This window comes from Cetorhinus maximus, chromosome 3, assembly GCF_964194155.1.
Source record: "Cetorhinus maximus chromosome 3, sCetMax3.hap1.1, whole genome shotgun sequence".
NCBI classification, from domain to species: domain Eukaryota; kingdom Metazoa; phylum Chordata; class Chondrichthyes; order Lamniformes; family Cetorhinidae; genus Cetorhinus; species Cetorhinus maximus.
The window spans coordinates 133221693-133241412 of record NC_135881.1 but is presented as its reverse complement, the minus strand read 5'-3'; the positions used below and the strand labels follow the sequence as shown (position 1 = coordinate 133241412).

The 19720-nt window shown below is 40.2% G+C and overlaps 3 protein-coding genes and 2 long non-coding RNA genes across 11 annotated transcripts in view; 3 read left to right on the top strand and 2 right to left on the bottom strand.

Annotated features, from left to right (window-relative positions):
- LOC144678912 (homeobox protein Hox-A3) overlaps positions 1–7603 on the top strand; it is a 32906-nt gene extending 25303 nt beyond the window's left edge. For 5 of the 6 annotated variants that reach the window (XM_078539006.1, XM_078539005.1, XM_078539003.1 and 2 more), the window contains 2 exons: positions 3416–3997; positions 5954–7603. In XM_078539006.1, the coding sequence (XP_078395132.1) occupies positions 3532–3997; positions 5954–6726 (1239 nt within the window). In that variant the 5' untranslated portion in view covers positions 3416–3531 and the 3' untranslated portion in view covers positions 6727–7603. Of the gene's footprint in view, positions 1–3; positions 144–3415; positions 3998–5953 lie in introns of those variants that run through there. The other variant, XM_078539007.1, reaches the window with a different exon arrangement.
- A 289-nt stretch (positions 7604–7892) lies between these two features.
- Positions 7893–11021, bottom strand: LOC144678911 (uncharacterized). 2 transcript variants are annotated; one of them, XR_013576211.1, is made up of 4 exons: positions 10556–11021; positions 9855–9890; positions 9406–9530; positions 7893–8895 (listed from the first exon to the last, which is right to left on the bottom strand). It is a non-coding gene; the product is annotated as an uncharacterized LOC144678911 (long non-coding RNA). The 2 variants fall into 2 exon arrangements; XR_013576210.1 differs by lacking the exon at positions 7893–8895 and having other exon boundaries at positions 8906–9530; positions 10556–11015.
- On the top strand, positions 10935–13438 carry hoxa2b (homeobox A2b). Its single transcript, XM_078539000.1, has 2 exons — positions 10935–11720; positions 12233–13438. The coding sequence occupies exons 1-2, from the start codon at positions 11369–11371 to the stop codon at positions 12970–12972; spliced, it is 1092 nt and encodes a 363-aa protein (XP_078395126.1). The 5' UTR covers positions 10935–11368; the 3' UTR covers positions 12973–13438.
- A 110-nt stretch (positions 13439–13548) lies between these two features.
- Positions 13549–17170, bottom strand: LOC144678910 (uncharacterized). The gene is made up of 2 exons (XR_013576209.1): positions 16905–17170; positions 13549–13731 (listed from the first exon to the last, which is right to left on the bottom strand). It is a non-coding gene; the product is annotated as an uncharacterized LOC144678910 (long non-coding RNA).
- Positions 17171–17219: 49 nt separating this feature from the next.
- hoxa1a (homeobox A1a) lies at positions 17220–19518 on the top strand. The gene is made up of 2 exons (XM_078535194.1): positions 17220–17949; positions 18416–19518. The coding sequence occupies exons 1-2, from the start codon at positions 17325–17327 to the stop codon at positions 18766–18768; spliced, it is 978 nt and encodes a 325-aa protein (XP_078391320.1). The 5' UTR covers positions 17220–17324; the 3' UTR covers positions 18769–19518.
- Positions 19519–19720: the final 202 nt, after the last annotated feature.

Here is a 19720-nt window from a genome sequence, read left to right as displayed (position 1 = left end):
CCAACGAGTGACTTACAGCGTGTAAGGGTAACTGTTTGCCTGTATTCTACTTAATTTGGAAGTTTTGAAACTCCTGCTTATCGATTTCCCCGGTGAATCTGAAAATATTGTGCCGTGGTCTGCGTCTATCGTCAGAGGCTAAGGTAAGCTGGACACAAATAGGCTATCACTCGTGAATGGCGGAGTTTATGTCCCAGTGATTTATGACCATATGACTTAAATCTCGGTTCAAGAAGAGTTCACATGCTATAGCTTCCTTTCACAACGTGACTGATACCCGTAGGCTTCGAATTCAAGTCTTTTATTTCTATTTTCTGTTTCTCCTGCACTGTTGGTATTTTCCTCTAAATTTTCCAAGTTTTGCAAATCTATTACTGCCCACACTGCCGCCTGAGGCACAACTATACACGTGAACTCAAAAGCATTTATTATTGCTCTTGGTAGAATCTGCCAGAGCTTCCTTTTCAACTTTTTCTTTTACCTTGCTTACCCTTGGTAGTGCTGTAGAGAATGCGGAAACCTGTTTATTGGGGAGGGGGATGGGGGCAATTTTATTTACAAACATATATTTCGGCTTGGGTTTAGCTGTGTAAGTAGATGGAAAAGGTTTAGATTAATTTAACAAATATCTAACGTGGTGGAAAGTTTGTTTGTCATGACTCCATATTTTACTCCACTAGAGAAAGATTTTCTTCTAACGTGTTATCTGATTGGCAGAGGGAAATGTATTTCTGTGAGAGTAGAAGAGCTTGTGTGTTATCAATGCAAGGTGTCAGTTTACAGTCACAGACCATTTCTGTATTGGAACATATAAAGAGAATGAGAAAGAATAGTACTCAAGGGTAATATGTTTTTTTAAAAGATTAGAACAATGAGGAAATTGGTTGACAAAATACTGAGGTGCAATCGCGTAGAATTAGATGCAAAGCGTTTACACAGGTGAGTTAAGCTTGTGGTTGCTGTTGAAAGAAAAATGGCGGATAGCACGCAAGTCTGAGAAACCAAAGGAAAAAATTGAAGTGTGAGCTCCGTTTATTAAGGATTACCAGTAATTGTTTTTTTCACAATACTAAGAGTAAACCACAGTTTTTTCCTAATAGCTTATACCTGCATGCTTGAGAGCGAGGTCTGATAATATGGCAAGAATATCTCGAAACAAAACAAATTATTGACAACTCCTTAGCAGCAAAACCCAATAATTCAATAATTTGTATACTATTGTCCCCAATGGTGGTTATCAGCTCGTTAGACCTACCCAGAGGCCTGTGGTTTCAGGCGCAACACTGGACAGTTTGCGACGCACCACTCATTACATAATGGTTTCCACTTTACAAAATGCTTCGGGAACATTCAGTGCTGCGAATAACAACAATGGAGGTGATTCATTCAAAGCGCAGGACGTTACAATTATTTTTCAAAAGCATTTTTATTGCTTCAAGCATTCAGTTTCAAAAACACACAGAAATGTTATTTGAAACCTATACTTAGCACAACTCCGTCCTCCCTTACTGATCTGAGCAGCTTCGCTTTCGCTTACAGCTCTAATAAAAATACAGTAGCTTTGAAGACAGCTCCCAAGTTCAGGTCATATTCAATGGGATGTTGCGAAATGTGTTCTGCAGAAGCAGAGGAATGCACCAGATTAGAAATGGACATTTGATTGGTCAACAAAAATGTACAAAACGCGAGGAAAGCTTTTTTTAAATTTTCGGATTTAAAATGTGCAGGGAAGCCCTGTTCACCGGGAGCTTGATCTATTTCCCTAGCAGCATCACAAAATGGATGGGCTCGCTTTACTAGTGTATTTTCCTTTGTATTAGTGTGACTGCAGCAAAGAAAGGCCTAGCAAACAATGGTTTGCCCGCCTGGGCCATGTTTCTTACTCAAAATAAAGAAAAATCTCGTCATGACAACAGATCTATAGATACCTTAACCTACTGAAATTGTACAACCGTGACAAAATAACCGGATTATTTTTTGTGTGTGTTAAACAAAGATCTGCAGGCCCAGAGTGAGCTTTGTACATGCGATACGAAAACAATTCCATTTTGTCGTTTTAATTGACATTTATTCCACGGGAGAAGCAGATTAAAATGACTCTTTAAATGAGATATAAGGATTGCAGAATTTTTAAGAAGATGATAATTAACGGAACCACTTGAATAGAGTAGTGCTACGTTTGCTGCCGGTTTCTCATGATGCAGACGCTTTCTGTGGGCTGGGCTCCCAACTCTTCCCCCGGCCCAGTGACCCCCATACATCAAATTAAGAGTAGTTTCAGAGACAGAGCCTATTATCGTTTGGTTGGAAGAAAAGTTCACACCGTGGTCATGAAGAAGAACGCCAGTTCTTCAGGTTTTTGGTCTTTCCCGATCCATCATGCTTTTAGCAGGTAGAATTCAAACAGTAAAAGGAACCCTTGGAAATTTCCGCCAGACCAAATGGTGACCTGTTAAAAGTGGAACCAACAAAAAAACAAGACATTTCTGCCCGCCAGTGTGGAAAAATCTGGGGAGCCAAAACAAACACTAGTTTCAATGCAATGATATCAGTCACAGTGCACTTAATGTAGTGCTTGTTCCACGTCCCGGGCTAGAGAATGGCGAGAACAGTATTTTAAAACGAGACCTTGTTCTAGAGAGACAGCTTCATTGCAATACCAGTGGTGTCTATTACACGAAAGGAATGTACAAATGCAGCTATCACCACGATCCAGCCAGCGGGAAAATCTGCAAATATTTTAAAATGATACCTAAACACACAGCGCCGCAATTACCCTGCTAGTTGTGATTTGAGATAAAACAAACCCATACGCAACTTAGAGCTTACATATATTTTTGTGCCTCTTTGCGGAAAGTTTTGCTGCTAAAGTTGGTTTCTTTCGGTTTCACTTATTAACAAATCATTAACTCATCACTGTAGCTGCATCGTTTAAATGTCATCTTATTCGACCTGGCCGAGATGGAACGAATCAAATAATTAGAATTGAGCCCAGTTCACACAGATACACATAACGCAAAGCCATAACGTTCCGTAACCATTGACTTGAAAAATGCCTTTATGTACAACTAAAGTGGTCCTTCTTTCCAACTACCTAAGAAGAAGGTTGCTCCTAGTTTAACCTACCGAAATCCATCTTTCACATGAACCCATATGTAGCATTGGATTTCCCCGATGAGACAAAATAATAAAAAAAGCTGGAATCTGCAGCTACCGGTCGTTTGCTGCGCAACCACACTGAGCATTTACTGCTGAGAATCAGTTATAAAACGCTGTTATACTCAGGTTGCCCAGGGCTAAGCTGTGTGACCAAATATTGCTGCACACTTTTTAAGGCTTTTCATGTCAGTTGCTATTGAGAGTAAGATGGATTTGTACCATTTCGCCATTATGGTTTTGTTTCTTGTAACCCCAGGTCTACCCGAAGAGGCCATTGGAAGAAGAGAGTCACGTGACACGGGGTGCCAATGTTATTCTATAAGGGTGTCAAGACCCTGTCAGTTTGCGAAATAAATATTGGGAAACAACGAGATGCAAAAAGCGACATACTACGACAGCTCTGCAATTTTCGGTGGTTACACATACCAAGGAGCAAATGGTTTTAACTACAATGCCAGTCAGCAGCAATATCCGCCTTCGTCCCACGTGGAAAACGACTATCATCGGCCCGCCTGCTCTCTGCAGTCACCGGCTAGCACTGTTCCCCATCACAAACCCAACGATATCAATGAAAGTTGCATGCGAACCAGTGCCAGCCAACCGAGCCATCACCCAGTTATTGCAGAGCAACAGCAACAGAAGCAGCCACCCCCTCCACCGCCTCCGCCACCACCACCATCTGTCTCACCACCCCAAAATACCAGCAGCAACTCGACCCAGCCCAGCACTAACAAAAATCCTACACTTACCTCACAAACCACCATTAGTAAACAAATATTCCCCTGGATGAAAGAGTCGCGCCAAAACGCCAAGCAAAAAACCAGCAGTTCCAGTTCAGGTATAAAGTGTCCTGTCTTACCTTTTGATTATCAATCGACATGTCATTTGTACAGCGGGTAAAGTTGCTCATGGGGCTACTGGAGTTGCATAGGCATTGCCCTCATCTCCATAACATTTAAACAACAACAATTTCAATAGTTGTGGAACCAGGGCCTAAAAATAAAGTATGGCTCATTATTAAACTGTGATGAGGCCATTAGTTGATAAACAAAAGCATTACTATTTGCTGAATTAAATTTAGACAATTTAAAGCATATATTACCTGGAAGCAGTTGGGAAAGTGCATTTCAGCCTCTCTATTCCTCTCCACATCACCACCCCCCACCTTCTCACCCCAGCTTCCCCATCTCTCTCCTCCCCTCTGCCTCACCTCTCCCCTCTCTCCTTTCCTCGCTCTTTCCTTCTGCCGTCACTCTTCCATACACGTACACACTTCCCTCCAGTCTAAACTCCAAATTCGCGTTAATTATTCCAGCTATATATTCAAAACGTTTTTGTATACGTGCATAATTATAGGGACCTAAAGAGATGATACATATTCGTATAACATAAATATTTAAATATTCAGCAATGTGCATGTAATTTACATACGGATATTAAACATACATTAAAAGGCCCAGGTTTTGGACTGAATTGATATTCTTGACCAAATTTTCAGTTTTAATAAGCGATGCATACATAATTGGATTTGCAATGTCTATTTCTCATCTGCAAATATGGAAACATATGCATACACAAAACTCAAATTGATATAAATAAATTATTAACTAGTGATAATTAAATTTACAGACAAGTGTACTGCTTGCACTAGTCTAAATGATTGGATATTTAGATATCAGATTTGCATCTATGGGCTACAAGTGTAATTAGACAATACAAGTGGACTTGTATTGACAGAATATGTATATAAGTAATTTCCATAAATTTGATATAAATAATATATTTTATGTAGATCACAAGTGCAAATGGTGACGTGACTCAAAATCATGAAGTAAAAGCAAATTGTTGAGGGTGCCGAAAATCTGAAATGAAAGCGAAAATGCTGGACGTGCTCAGCAGGCCTACCAGCACCTATGGAGAGAGGACCAGAGTCAACGTGTCAGATCGGTGACCTTTCATCAGAACTTGGAAAAGCTAGCGATGAATTGGCTTTAAACAAGTTATTTCCCCAACATTCCCCTTCCCTCACTTGCTGAAAAACTTTTACATCTCTACCGTTTCCCAGCTCTGATAAAAGGTCATCGACCTGAAATGTTAGTCCTGTTTTTCTCTCCACAGATGCTTGATGAATGTTTCCAACATTTTCTATGTTTATTTCAGACTTACAATGAGTGGGTTTGATTCATAATTACTTGTATTTAACATGTAATAAAATATCACTAGTCAAATGTTTTCTTAGCTATCACTCCATCGCTTTCAAATGATCTTTCTTATCATGTTTGATAATATTGTGGCATAAACAAGTGTATTCTTTGGAATGGGGGAAGGACACTACGTAGTTGTTTGTATTGGCATGTAAAGTGAGTCAGGTAACATAAAGCCTGTTTTAATTTCGATGTACTACCTAAGATTATAATTCGATATGTATATAAATTGGTAATTCGATGGGTTTGGCGCACAGCGGGCTTTTTAGAAGGGAGCTTTACTGATTGCATCATGGGTCAAATTAGCGCAGTGTTTTGGCATTACCTGTTCAAAACATAACACCTTGATTGGAATTGGTGATGTTTTGCGCATGATTATATCACTTCTACTATGAGTAAAGATTGTGCATGTTCTTGAAGGTCGAGAATGAGCCATTAAGATTTTAATATGGGGGTTAGATGTTGACGGAACTTACTAAGAATATATTAAAATATGTGACATTTTATATGTAGAGATATTATATTTGCCGTATTTTCAACATCCATAATGCCCCATGACTGGATGTAATCATTGTTTTCTTTCTTTGCAGTTGAAAGTTCTGCTGGTGAGAAGAGTCCGCCGGGCCCAGCCTCCAAGAGGGCACGCACAGCATACACCAGTGCTCAGCTGGTGGAACTGGAGAAGGAGTTTCACTTTAACCGCTACCTTTGCAGGCCCCGGAGGGTCGAAATGGCCAACCTCTTAAACCTCACTGAAAGACAGATTAAAATCTGGTTCCAAAATCGTAGAATGAAATACAAAAAGGATCAGAAAGCGAAAGGCATGCTAACTTCCTCTGGCGGACAGTCTCCATGCAGGAGCCCCATTCCACCATCAGCTGCAGGAGGATATGTAAACTCCATGCATTCCTTGACAACCAGTGCTCCATACGACCCCCACTCGCCTACGTCCTTCAGCAAACCTCATCAAAACGCCTATGCTATCCCTACGTCTTATCCCGGGCCCCTCAACAGTTGCCCACCTCCACAGAAAAGGTATGCTGGGACGGCAGCTGTGACGCCTGAGTATGACACGCACCCTCTTCAAGGCAATGGCGGCTATGGGACTCCTCATTTACAGGGTAGCCCAGTCTATGTTGGAGGAAACTTTGTGGAATCCATGCCGAGCTCTGGGCCTTCCCTTTTCAGCCTAACCCACCTCGGTCATCCTCCCTCTGGAAACATGGACTACAACAGCGCAGGGCCAATGACAAGCAACCATCACCATGGACCTTGCGACCCACATCCCACGTACACAGACCTTTCTTCGCACCATCCGTCTCAGGGAAGAATTCAGGAAGCACCCAAACTGACCCATCTGTAATGGGCCAGTTAGCTCCTGGTGGACTATCACTTTCTCATGCTTTTACGTCATGTTATCTATGATTACACTCCCTCTTTCCCCCTTGCCTTTTTTGATTTATTATCAACCCTTATAGTTTACATGTAATGTACCTATTGACAACCAATCATTGCTTGCATTGCTCTGTCTCTGGTTAGTGGTTGTTCTTTTCATGGACTCCAGCCTTAACATTCAGTAGTAGAAGTGAAGTACTAAGGCTTACAGAACTTTGCATATATAATCTTCTACTCTATGGAACAGGGTATATGGACAAATTTTCTAAAAAAAAATACTTAAACGTGAATTTGTTCGTGCTTTATTTTTCCTTGCGAGGAACAGTAAAATGGTTTATATTGCACTTCTTTACATTGAATGGTTAAACAAGATCAAAGCGCTTGTACAGGGTCTCCCTGGGCAAATAAGAGTTCTTGTCCATCTTTCAGTATGTGTGTATGCTGGTGAACATTCAAATTTATTTATTTGCTCTTGCAAAGGAGAATATTCTAAGTGTTTAAATATTATTTATCCCCATCGACGCATATTTATAAAGAGAACTGTACATTGACTATTTACTTGGTTCTGTTCAGCCTTGTGTTTTAAGTCATGGTAAATATATGTTTTTTTTAAATTCCTGTAAAATACACAGAAAAGTAGTTTTCTGTTAGTAATGTATTCATGAAAAACGCAATTTGGTCAATCGTGGGAATAACGCCAAGAAAAGGGACTTAGTCTGTAACTGTAGTATTCTTAAAATGGAACACAAAATTGCCACAGTTTTGTTTTAGATATGCATTCCATGCTGCAAATGAGAAATCCGTTGAACAGCTAGTTCAGACGAATAAATTTTTTTTGTCAGCAATACTGTGTTGCTTGTAATGTTAATTTCGATGAATTATATACATTGTTTTTCTTCTAAAATGTGTGCGAAAATGTAAACTCGTTCAGTAATGCACAGTAAAGCACCCAGCCCAGTAATCAGATTTCCTTTGTGTTGTGTGGCTACAACCAAGTGCTTCAACCCCCACACTGTAACATCATCCATTATCATGTGGCTTGCATCTGTCTCCAATGCTGCATTTGTTGAGGCCGACGAGAAAAGGATTCAGATTCTCCCCCACGCAAGGAATGAAAGGATTTACAAGAAGGCATTACGAGCTTAATTTTTTAATTATTAATAATGCTTTGTTTGATCAAGAGGCATATAAGGTACACATAAAATATACAGATATTGCATTGGGTAAACAATATTTCGCCAGCCGAGGAACATTACTATTTGTCGCCGTTTCCCGGTCCGTTTTCCAAAAAATCCTGTGCATTCAGAGAGAGAAGAGGAGAAAGCGTCAGGATTCAGAAGTGCTTGATATTATTAATTTTAGGTTAATATCTGATTAAGAAATACTGCTGGAAAACATTTTTAAAATTCTAGTTGTTGAATATACTAATTCCAAATGTACCATGATTCTAAAAAATAAGGACTACTTGGGCTGAATTTTCTAAAATGCAACATCATTGGGCATACTTACCGCTTAACAGTTAACCATGTGAAATAAGGTATGAAAGAAACGTATTTTTAAAATTTTTGATAGCGTGTCCCTTATTTATTTTAAAATGCCCCATTCCATATAAAATGTACACCTCCACATTTGCTTTCACTAATTAACAGTTCTGTTGAAAGTATAAGACACGATATATAAAACGTTCAGCAATTCAGCATTTATAAATATTCCTTTTCATTCCAATGAGCAAATCCTTTTCAATGAAGTTCCAATGCATATTTACCGCATCAACGAATAAAACTCCAAAGTGAACTTATGGTGATGATGTACCATTCCATTTGTAAGACAATATCCTTTATCCAGGTTGTTGATTTCAAAAATAATATTTTGAGACTAGATGGCATGGATGGTAATTAATGTATCATATAAAATATCAAATATATAAATATGTACACAGCCTTAGAGAATCCATTACCACATGGCAAATAGTATCCATTCAAACAACAGGAAGAAGAAAACTTACACTTAGTGCTCAATTTAAAAAATAAAATTAATTTCAATGTGGCAGAGCCTGAGCGCCGAGGAAGGAGACGCCATGTTGTCGGCATCCTCGCTGTCAGTGCTTCCCAAAGGACATGCTGTCTAATTTATCTTCCTATCCAAAATACATAGGAGACTTTATTCAGGGAGCAATGTTTTAAAAGTGATGCAATTAAAGTGCATATTGACGAACGGAATGATGCTACCTAAGCAGAACATGGGCTACTTACACTAATCAACTAGCATAAAACACAAGTTTTACAAATTCAGATTGAACGAAATTATTTTGTGAGTGGTATCAGTCGGGACAACTTTCTTTCTGTACAGTGCACACAAACGAATCCCTTTTAACTACAGAACGTTTTAAATAATCTGGCTTAGTTGTGATCTGAAAGGATGCATCATAAAATATTACAAAGTTATTTGACAAGTTTACCATATTTCCAAAGATTAACTGGTAACGAAACATCCCACAGAAGTGTCATATTTACTCAATAATTTATTACTTTCCTTAACTGACATATCGGAATGACGTTTTTAATTTCGAATCAGCTTTAAATCTTTGTTTTCAAATGCAATATAAATCCACGTAATTACTCTTAGAACACAAGAATAATTTACTCACAAAATAGTAACAATCTAACTACGGTTTTGTATGTATATATACATCCCAGAATGCGATTATATGTTTTCTTCAAGCCGTATATGTCGCAGAACTGAAGCATTCTCAGCGGGGTCGGTGTCTTTTTCCTAAATATTCCAAGCAGCAAAGGCATTAATAAAATCAATATTTTTTATATGTTAATATACATTATTTTCTGTCTCATTCCGTTCTGTGTTGCTAACAAACTGAATCCAATGCGGTTTGCTTTCGCCCACATGCCCATGCAACAGAAAGACTGTGAAGATCTGCAGAACGCCAACACCTACACACATTTCACATACAAAAGCTCCATTTAATTGCAAAAGGTCGTTCCATTAGTAGCTTAGCGTGAAAACCTACAGTTCAAACTGAACAGAGGGAAAGCTGGTATAAATGGTTAAATGTTTCTATAACATTTTCTATGAACTCACCTTATGCTGCGTTATAGCTCAGTAGCGTCAAATATGCTATGACGAAAAACAAAATATTTTCGGTAACTATTTAAAGTATCAAGCAGAATTCTCACACTCTTGCTGATGGTATTCAACATTGCAGAGAGAAGCTTTAAATGTGTTCTTGGGGGCCAGAAGCTGTCAGACCCTTTGCCGAACAAGATTGATAGGACACATACTTCCTTACAGCTTTGTTTGCGGTATAAGCAAAACGGAGGCCCAGAAAACCACTACTATTTCCATCTTAGCCGTTCAACAAAATCCCAGCACTTTACAATTCCGTGATGGTGAAGGATTCTTTTCAAAGTACGGTTATATTTAGTAAATGTTGCATGGCCATAACGAATGTAAGTGCACCGTAAGTTTGTTTTATACAAAACCCCTCCTCCCCCCCCCACCCCGCCACCACTTCACCATTTAGACAGAAGTACTAATAATGTTTTAAAATGAATTTGAAATTCAAGTTGTGAAAGCAAACGCACAGCTTATTTCTCATTCCACGCCACGCAAACCCTCGTTTTGTTAAAACTGTTTCGTTTTATGTTCACTGTTTATGTAATGTGTGCATATTTACATGTTTATGCATGTGCGTACATGTGTGTTTAACACAGTAATCTATTATTACCCGCATTTAATCTTTAGATGTTACAAATTTCACAAAACACAAGAGAATACAATACCTTCAATGAAACGCCTTTTACGTTTTTCGTTGGTTTAAACAAACGACTATAAAAATAATATAATGTAGTATCCAGAATCACCGCCATATTCGACCTCCTGCTTGAATTATTGCCTTCATACAGCACAATAATCAAAGAGTGTCCGGTACTGTACAAATATAATAATAGGGGGACTGAACTCCCAACGAAAACATGAAGCAAATGGCTGTAGCTTCGTCTGTGTAACTTCTTATGTGGCTGGGTTCTGGGGTCCAGTGTCAAAACTTTGAAGATTAATGGATTACTTTGTTAATGACTCTAGGCGTCAGATTTAGGTGCAAGATGATTTGTGAGGTGCAAGTCGTCTTCGTGACAGTCGGTAACACACAGAGAAAGAGGAGCCAGCAAGTGTGCAGGAGACAAGAGAGGGAGAGAGAAAGAAAGAGGCAAGGCTGAATGAACTGATTTCCACGAGCTTCAAAATAAAAATCTTTTTCACATTTATTATGGGAAGATGGATCAAAAAGTGGAAATCAAAACACTGCTGGCCTTGAATGAGGCGTTTCTCTCCGACTTTTTGGATCAATCACATAGACAGTGCCTTCTTTTGATTAAACCCCAAATTGTCATTGGGCAGACGCAATCATGTGACAGCGAATTCGGTCCAATTTCAACCTTGTCTCCATGAATTCAATAGTTTAATAGTAGCACGGTCCCCATACGGCTGTAATCAGTGAATTAGAAAAAAAAAACCAGCAGCGATATTTATTTTTTTTAACGGGCCAAAAAATAACTAACACCTAACTTTCTCCCCTACGTTCTGTGGAGACGGCAATGAATTACGAATTTGAACGAGAAATTGGTTTTATCAATAGTCAGCCGTCGCTTGCTGAGTGCCTGACATCTTTTCCCCCTGTCGGTGATACATTTCAAAGTTCATCAATCAAGAACTCGACGCTTTCACACTCGACAGTGATTCCTCCTCCTTTTGAGCAAACCATCCCCAGCCTGAATCCCAGCAGTCACCCTCGCCAAAGCCGGCCAAAACAGAGCCCAAATGGCACAAGCCCTTTACCAGCCGCGACTCTACCTCCGGAATACCCCTGGATGAAAGAGAAAAAAAACTCCAAGAAGAATCACCTGCCTGCTTCTTCTGGACCCGCAGCATCCTGCCTTTCCCAGAAAGGTCAGCTCAAAGACGTTTCGCTTCTAACTATTGTCTTAACTTAGTCTCGCTTATTTGCATGAATCGTTTAATCAGTTTTATTTTGGTTGCTAGTTAATAATTGAGAGATCGAAGCACTTTTGCCAACTTATTTAATGGAGGATGATTTATTTGCCGAGCTAGTCAGAAAATGACCTTCTGTGCTCTCCCCATCCTAGAGTTTTGATATTTGACAGTAATGAAGAGTGATAGATGAGTGCACTTTCATGGTAAAGCAGCTGATGCAGAGATCACCAAATGTGGAAAGGCTGTTGTAAACTTTACTGCAAGATCGGGCTTTGGTGCATGTGTATGTTACAATATCTTTAACATTTTAGCAAGTGGCAGGCGCCACAGCCGCAGACATTGAAACAATGGGTTTACTGCATTCAGGCGGCCATTTTGTTGCAGTGGATGGTCTATATTTTATATAATTTTGGTTCAAGTGACTACAAACTCTTTTATTGTTGCTTTTCACTTCGATTTATTTGTAGAAACTCATGAAATTCCGGATAATACAGGTGGGGGATCGCGGAGGTTAAGGACAGCTTATACAAACACACAGCTTTTGGAGCTGGAAAAAGAATTTCACTTCAACAAGTATCTGTGTCGACCCAGGCGGGTGGAGATTGCAGCTTTGCTTGATTTGACTGAAAGACAAGTGAAAGTATGGTTTCAAAACAGACGAATGAAGCACAAAAGACAGACTCAGTGCAAAGAAAATCAAAACGGCGATGGCAAACTTAAGAATTTGGAGGATAGTGGGCAGCCTGAAGATGACGAAGAGAAGTCACTCTTTGAGCAAGGCATCAATAATGTTACAGGCGCTCTCTTGGACAGGGACGGCTATAGTTATCAAACGAATGCACTGACTCAACAGCAGGCGCAGAATTTACACAATGGAGAATCCCAAAGTTTCCCAGTTTCGCCTTTGCCCAGCAATGAGAAAAATCTAAAACATTTTCATCAGCAGTCACCCACTGTTCAAAACTGCCTGTCAACAATGGCCCAGAACTGTGCAGCTGGCTTGAACAATAACAGTCCAGAGGCCCTTGATGTCCCTTCTTTACAGGATTTTAACGTATTTTCCACAGAATCCTGCTTACAGCTTTCAGATGGAGTATCGCCCAGTTTGCCAGGGTCCCTCGACAGCCCTGTGGATCTTTCTGCTGACAGTTTTGACTTTTTTACGGATACTTTAACCACAATCGATTTGCAGCATTTGAACTACTAACTGAAAAGTCGGTGTGAGCAGAATATGCCTTCTTTTAAATTCGTTTTCTTTCCTTCAGTTCATTTCAAATGGTCAGTATTTTTGTTTTCTTTTAATTAACTTGAATGTGTTCGAGGACCATCTATAATTGCAAAAAGTTAGTTATTGTCTTTGGACTAATGCCTCGTGTTCTTAACCCGTCATCCAGAAATATGTGGGTCCCTCATGAAAATTATTGCATAGGAATCGTCCGATCTCTACTTTTACTTTTGTATTATTTTAAGGTACACTGTCATAAATAATTTGATAGAGCAAAATATTATACGCTACAGGTAGCCATCCTGAAGCATTTCCTCTCTCAGGACTATTTTCACTTAATAAATACCTTTCATTTTTTGACATAAATGCATTAATAAAATTGAGCAGTCTGGTCAGTCTCGTTCTTTACTTTTTTCATAACAGTATTTATTGAAGACGAAGGAGAAGAATATAACATTCCGGATCTTTATTGTATGACTTCACAGAAACAACAATAAAGCTGGGGTTTAAAAACTTTGATCAAAACTGTTCGTGGCAAAGAGCCAGACAGCAGCAAAATGTACTAATATTGCCTTTATTGAATTGCACAAAATATATGGCGCTACATTTTAATATTAACAATTCCGTAGAAAGATCTGAACAAAGGCAAAACGATTGCTATTTATAGGAATGAATAATATTTCGTCGAAATATCTTCTTAAGTTCACACCCCAAGGATACATCTGCCGTCACTCAGAAAATCTAGGAAAGAAGGGGAAAAGTTTAGGAGTGTTCATGTCCATGTGTACTTGTTATTAAACAAACCTCTCTATTTCCTGATGCCAGTATCTAATCTTTAAAGCTGATAACTTTATTCCTTATCTCTCTTGCTGCCAGTCATCATCAGCAATATAGGTTTCCATATATTTCACTGCATCAAGCACGGTTAAACCCAGTTTTTTAAAAGAAAATCAACCGGCCTTAAGGAATTCTGGCATTGCCAAATAGTTTATTATTTTGCTAATAAATCGTACATTAGAGATTTAACATCGAAAACCAATTTGATTCAAGTGAATTATTTAAAGTGTTTATTTAAAGAATAAAAGCCCTGAGCGAGCGCCTGGCGCGGCGCTTATAAAAATCAATTCAGCACAAATGTTTCATTTGTTACAATCTTCTTTTTTGAAAAAGCCTTCAGAAAACATGATCTTAAATCTTGGCCCACGTTTTATAAATACAAGGCGTATTCTGCTTTTTTTTTAATTGCATTTGCATTTGTGTAAATGAAATAACAGCTGTAGGAATGCAGCCTTATTGTGCACCAGACATTTTAGACGGCAATTCTTTTTTTTTGTTTTAATCCTGCTGTAACATCGTCTCTGCTCTTTCCCCGAACAACTTGTTGTAACACTTATATCGGTTCGACAGAAACTTTCAATATTAGCCGCGGTGCACTATGTGTTTGTGTTGCCATCTGAAAGCACGTTGGGCTTTTGCGTAAGCAGTGACAGGAACGGCTCTGGAGGTAATTCTTTCCAAACTCATAAATCAAAGCCCTTTTATGAATGAGAATGTCATCAAATGGATCAATCGCAGCAGTACATACAAAAAAAAACATCTTACGTATTTGCCTGGACCGGGGAACCCCTGTCAGTTTCTAACTTGTAGGCGTTGAGTCGTAATTCATTTTCACTGTTTCTTATAAAGAGCACAGCGCTTTCTACTGCAGCTGCCGACACTTCGAATTTAGACTCTCTATATCAGCATTTACAACGATGTTACTGCTGGACTGGAGTTCCAATTGTTTCATCATTAAGCAAGGAAATAATGGAAAGGACTTTTACTGCACACTGTATCACTGGCTTTGTGTGGAGGCGTTTTTATTACTTCCTTTATCAGGCTGCTCCTGTATTCTGTGTATAGAGAAGGCGATATTTCCTTATTAAAAATAAACCGCACGGGCAAATGGTGACACATTGTCGATAACTTGTCGCTTTAAAACAAGTCTTTACACGACATAATAGGCAGCTTACTAGGAGAGGTGTCCTTACCCCCAAAGCACAATGAGTAAAGCTCACCCGGTTCCTCAGAACCACAAGCTTTCAGGCAGCCCTCGGTGGCGCATGGCGGCGGCGATTGCCCTAAAATACTAGAGGCCAGCCCTTGGTTTACGGGATGCGGGATTGGAGTGGGGGGATGGTACGGACATCTCAGGGAATATTTAGGAAAACTGCCTCAATAAAATTCTTCCTCTAGGGAAGCGGGAGAGGTATCTTTGCAGGCTGAAAACTGAAAAGCACAAAAGGCATTTTTTGTGTATTGAAAACGATGCAATCCAGATTTCTTCAGCAGTTTCCGCTACATTGAATGTTCAGACCCAGTAAATAAAGATGGCGGAACTGATTGTTACAGTAAAGCTGTTCATTTGTTCTAACTCACCAGCATATGGAAAGAGGGGCAATACAGAAAGTGTGATTTCCAATTGCCGTCTGATATATAGCGAAAAAACAATTTTCATGGTATATCAATAAAATTATCATTGTGAACAGAAACGAGAATTTTTTTAATTATACTCTGCCAAAATGTTTCCTGTTTTTTTCTTAGTGCATTGCAGTTCCCTTCTGTGCTCACTTTGCCTACTTAAGGACAATAGGTAAGTAGATCATTGCTCACTTGGTGTTAAAACTGGAGCTTTACTGAACTTCAGTCGGTTGTTCGGGGAGTAAAAATCTTCATATTTTACACAGCGACAGAATTTCCAGCGGTCAGCATATGTTGGAAAATAATTCCTGTGACATTTTCTTTGAGGCAATTTTTTTTTCGCTGCCAGTTTCATGATTGCTACAGTTAGGTCATTTGCACTCAAAAATATTTCACAAATCTAAATTGGGCATTTACTTTCATGAATAAGTTGTCGAATCTCACTAAAGACTAAATCTACACAGAAATGATCCCTATGTTCCACCTTTGGTCGCCATTCCACAATGCTTTCTTACAGTAGGGCTAGAATCCACTGTTTGTCATAATTAACTAATCCGAGTAAATGACTGTATCTAACTCTGATCCACGTCACTCTGTAATGTGCAAAAGATTGATCTTAAATCACCACCAACCCCGAACTGCTCGGAGAGGGCTCTACAGGAAGCTGACAGATGGGCGGCAGCGTCTTCCAATCGACCACGTTTGGTTACATTATGCCTCAGCCAAGGGGAGTTATTATTCATATCTGCATGGAAAAAAACCCCTCTGATTCCCGCTGCAACCAGAATAAATAGGCAGGCAGCCAATATAATATAGAAGACTCTTTGGCTGCCTGTAGCCCTATAGTGAGGGGATGCTCCCGCCAGCCTGTGTTCGATTGAAGAGGCTGCTCATTTCCATGCCAATAGCGAGAAACCTGAGGACAGGCAAAGGCCAGGCCTTGATAGGCTGTTGCATGCTTCCTTGTGACATTATTGCACAGTGAAGGCATGGCGCCTCCTTTCACAAGCGCACACCATATCACATACTGCTTAAATACAAATCTTCACATCATAAACCCCTTAGCCCAGTCAATCATTTTACGCTTTTGTTTTGAGGGTCGTCTTGAGAGCTATGTTGCACTGATTGGGGTATAATCAGCTCATAACAAGCACAGGCTATCCTCTCCCTGAACAAAATATAGCTGTGCCACAGTTACCTGTCTTTCATTAAAGTGCACGAAATGGTCTGACACATAACAGATTCGCTTCGCATAGCTTTTCCCAGTCTAAGTATCACCCTTGAAGTATCATGCTTGAAAAAAAACGCCGCTCACACACACAATGCTACAGCAGAGACACTACAGAGGAACATCGATTCCCTTTTCACAGTGGGGCGACACAGGCAGTAACGCCTTTCCTATAACTCTTTTAAGGATCCGGCTGTTAGGCATTTAATCCAGCGGTTGTTCTTACCTGACAGAGAAGCTGCTGTGCGGAAGAAGACGGGGTATTCTCCCCCTTGTAGACGCGCGATCCGCCGTAACTCTAATGGCATTGCAGATCCGAAAGGAACAGTACGTGCATCTTGAATAAATTCCTGCTGCATTCTGCCGGGCATGCTTTGAAGTATAATGCATTTGTGGGCTAATAATGCGCGTAACCTTGATGGAAGAGCGTTTGTAATTTAAATGCCACTAAAACAGTGATCGATCACCAGCAAAAGCATGCAAACTTCGCAGAGAAGCCCGCGATTGGACGAATTTGGTCACGTGGCGACACTTCACTGTATATTGATATCATTTTCTTTCAGCCCCATTGAGGAAGTGGGCAAGTTGGCACGGTTCATCCAGGTTGGTGGACAGTCACTTTATATGCTGGTTAACCCAGTGACAGATGGACAATGCAAGGATGAACTCCTTTCTAGACTATTCCATCATTAACGGAGAAACTGGGACCTGTTCTTCCAGAAGTTACCATGTAGATCCAGGAATTACAACTTATCAGTCTTGTGCCGTTAGTAATAATAACTGCAGCGCTGATGACCGCTATATCGTGAGCAGAAGTGTCCAAATGGGTGTTCCTCCTCCTCATCACCATCACCAGACTAGCTACACACATCACAACAACCTGGGCATCTCCTACAGTGCCCACCCCAACTGTGGGGCAGGATACCCAGCCCAGAGCTTTAACACAGGCTACAGTCATCATTACTCATTGAACCAAGAGACGGATGGCAACGGAGGGTACCCTCAGTGTGCTCCTGCTGTCTACCCTGGAAACATTGCCTCAGCTATCAGCCCTCATCACCACGGCTATGGCGGGATGGTGGGACCAGGCCAATATTCCCATCACCCTTTCGGGCAAGAGCAGCAGAGCTTAGCCCTCGCTGCGGGTTGTCACCCTCTGTCACCCGTTCATGGCAGTCATCAGGAAGCCTGCTGCTCCCCGTCTGCTGAGACCCCTCCCCCAGCACAGACCTTTGACTGGATGAAAGTGAAGAGGAATCCTCCTAAAACAGGTAAATTCGACTTTCCAGGTACATTCCTCTCTACAGGTAACTGCAAGGTGAAAAACCGATAGTAGCAAATGCGCTGGGAGAAGTGATTATAAAGCGTGTCAGACTCGGGTTAAAAAAACCTTAATCTGTTGCATGTTGTTCAAACTGATCTGATGACCGCACCTTTCGTCTGTGTTGTCTTTTTTTGATCTATTTCTTCCAGTCTTATCAGCATTATGTGAAGCATAATTTAAACATCAGCTAGCTGATGACATGTAACAGTTGTAGAGTAATCCTTTTAGGCTTTTCTGACAAGACATTTCCAAACTACTGAAACGGTAATGATTGATTATCAATGCAGTAAAACTAACCCAGCAGTCCCAAGCAGTTGTCACATTCTATCTTTCAAATCCCCTTGACTTGCCTGCTTTCTGATGATTTTTCTTTCCCCCCCGCCTCCCCCCTCCCCCTCCCCCCTCTGATTTAGGAAAGGCTGGGGAGTTTGGTTTTGCCGGTCAGCCAAATACAGTGAGAACCAACTTCACCACCAAGCAACTTACGGAGCTGGAGAAAGAGTTCCACTTCAACAAGTACTTGACCCGAGCCAGGCGGGTGGAAATCGCTGCTGCCCTTCAGCTCAACGAAACCCAGGTAAAAATCTGGTTCCAGAATCGGCGGATGAAACAGAAAAAGCGGGAAAAGGAGGGTCTTACCTCAGCTTCCCCGGCCACACCTGGGAGTGAAGCAAACACAGAAGACACCTCAGACAAATCTAACTCTACCTCATCAACTCCCTCCCCATCATCATCTACCTCAGACACAATTAATACTTCAGGATGAGACATTCCGAAAACAACCCCATAGTGGGAAGCAATTCATTTGCTAGTTGTTTTAAATTAGAAGCGAAAGCTGTAATGCGATAGAAATTTCTGGGAAACAAACCAAAAGATACTTATTTTGTTTTTGAGGGGAAAAGAAAATCTGCCAATCTCTAAGCGAGCCAGAGATGCACTATTATAGAAGTGTTTACAATGAGAACCAACTACTGTATAATATAATTGTCCTATTTTAATTTAATGTGTTGCATATATATTGTAAGCTGCGCTGGTTGTATATATTTTGTCAAGAGTTTTATCTTTTTACGAGTATTTTCTAAAAATAATACTGAAAGCCAGGGTCAAGCGACCATTATATGATGTAGATGTAGAGTTTTTATAAGCAAAATGTGATCAATGAATCGAAGTGTAAGTGAAACATTTCTTGTACTTGCAGAAAGGTGAGCTGAGCAGGTAGGGGAGCTCTCCTTAAACTGTGGAAGGTTATATGTACAGAAATTACCGTATACTTCATTGCACTGGGCTATGTAAAATTTGAACGATATTAAATATGTGTCCCCCTCCCAAAAGTACGTGGATTTTCTCAAGACCAGCAGTAGTACCTTGATAAAATACCTCAAAATGATCACGTTTACTCCGATATCTGTTGGACTTGGTGTCATGAGCTACCTGTTAATGTAATTTATAGCCAAACGATTGTTTAACTTGTGATTTGTGTCTGGAATTTTGCATGATGCAATGCTGTCAGTGTGTACCTACCCATTACTGAGTTTTATCAGTTCTACTGTGTGACTAGATGTATTGTACAATCAGCACGTGATTTGAATCAGTTCTGAGACTTTCTGTGACTGAAGTCCAGAACAGAATTTACGGGTCCAAACAATAAATTCTATTAAAATGCTGCGCTTCTCTATGATAATCAAGCAGGTGGCCGTTTCTCTTCCCTCTCCATTAAC

Bases quoted from the DNA above. Each gene is read 5' to 3' on its own strand.
- hoxa1a (XM_078535194.1), top strand. From the start codon at position 17,325: ATGGACAATGCAAGGATGAACTCCTTTCTAGACTATTCCATCATTAAC. The intron at 17,950-18,415 runs GTAAATTCGACT...CCTCTGATTTAG, and splicing joins GAGGAATCCTCCTAAAACAG to GAAAGGCTGGGGAGTTTGGT.
- hoxa2b (XM_078539000.1), top strand. From the start codon at position 11,369: ATGAATTACGAATTTGAACGAGAAATTGGTTTTATCAATAGTCAGCCG. The intron at 11,721-12,232 runs GTCAGCTCAAAG...ATTTATTTGTAG, and splicing joins ATCCTGCCTTTCCCAGAAAG to AAACTCATGAAATTCCGGAT.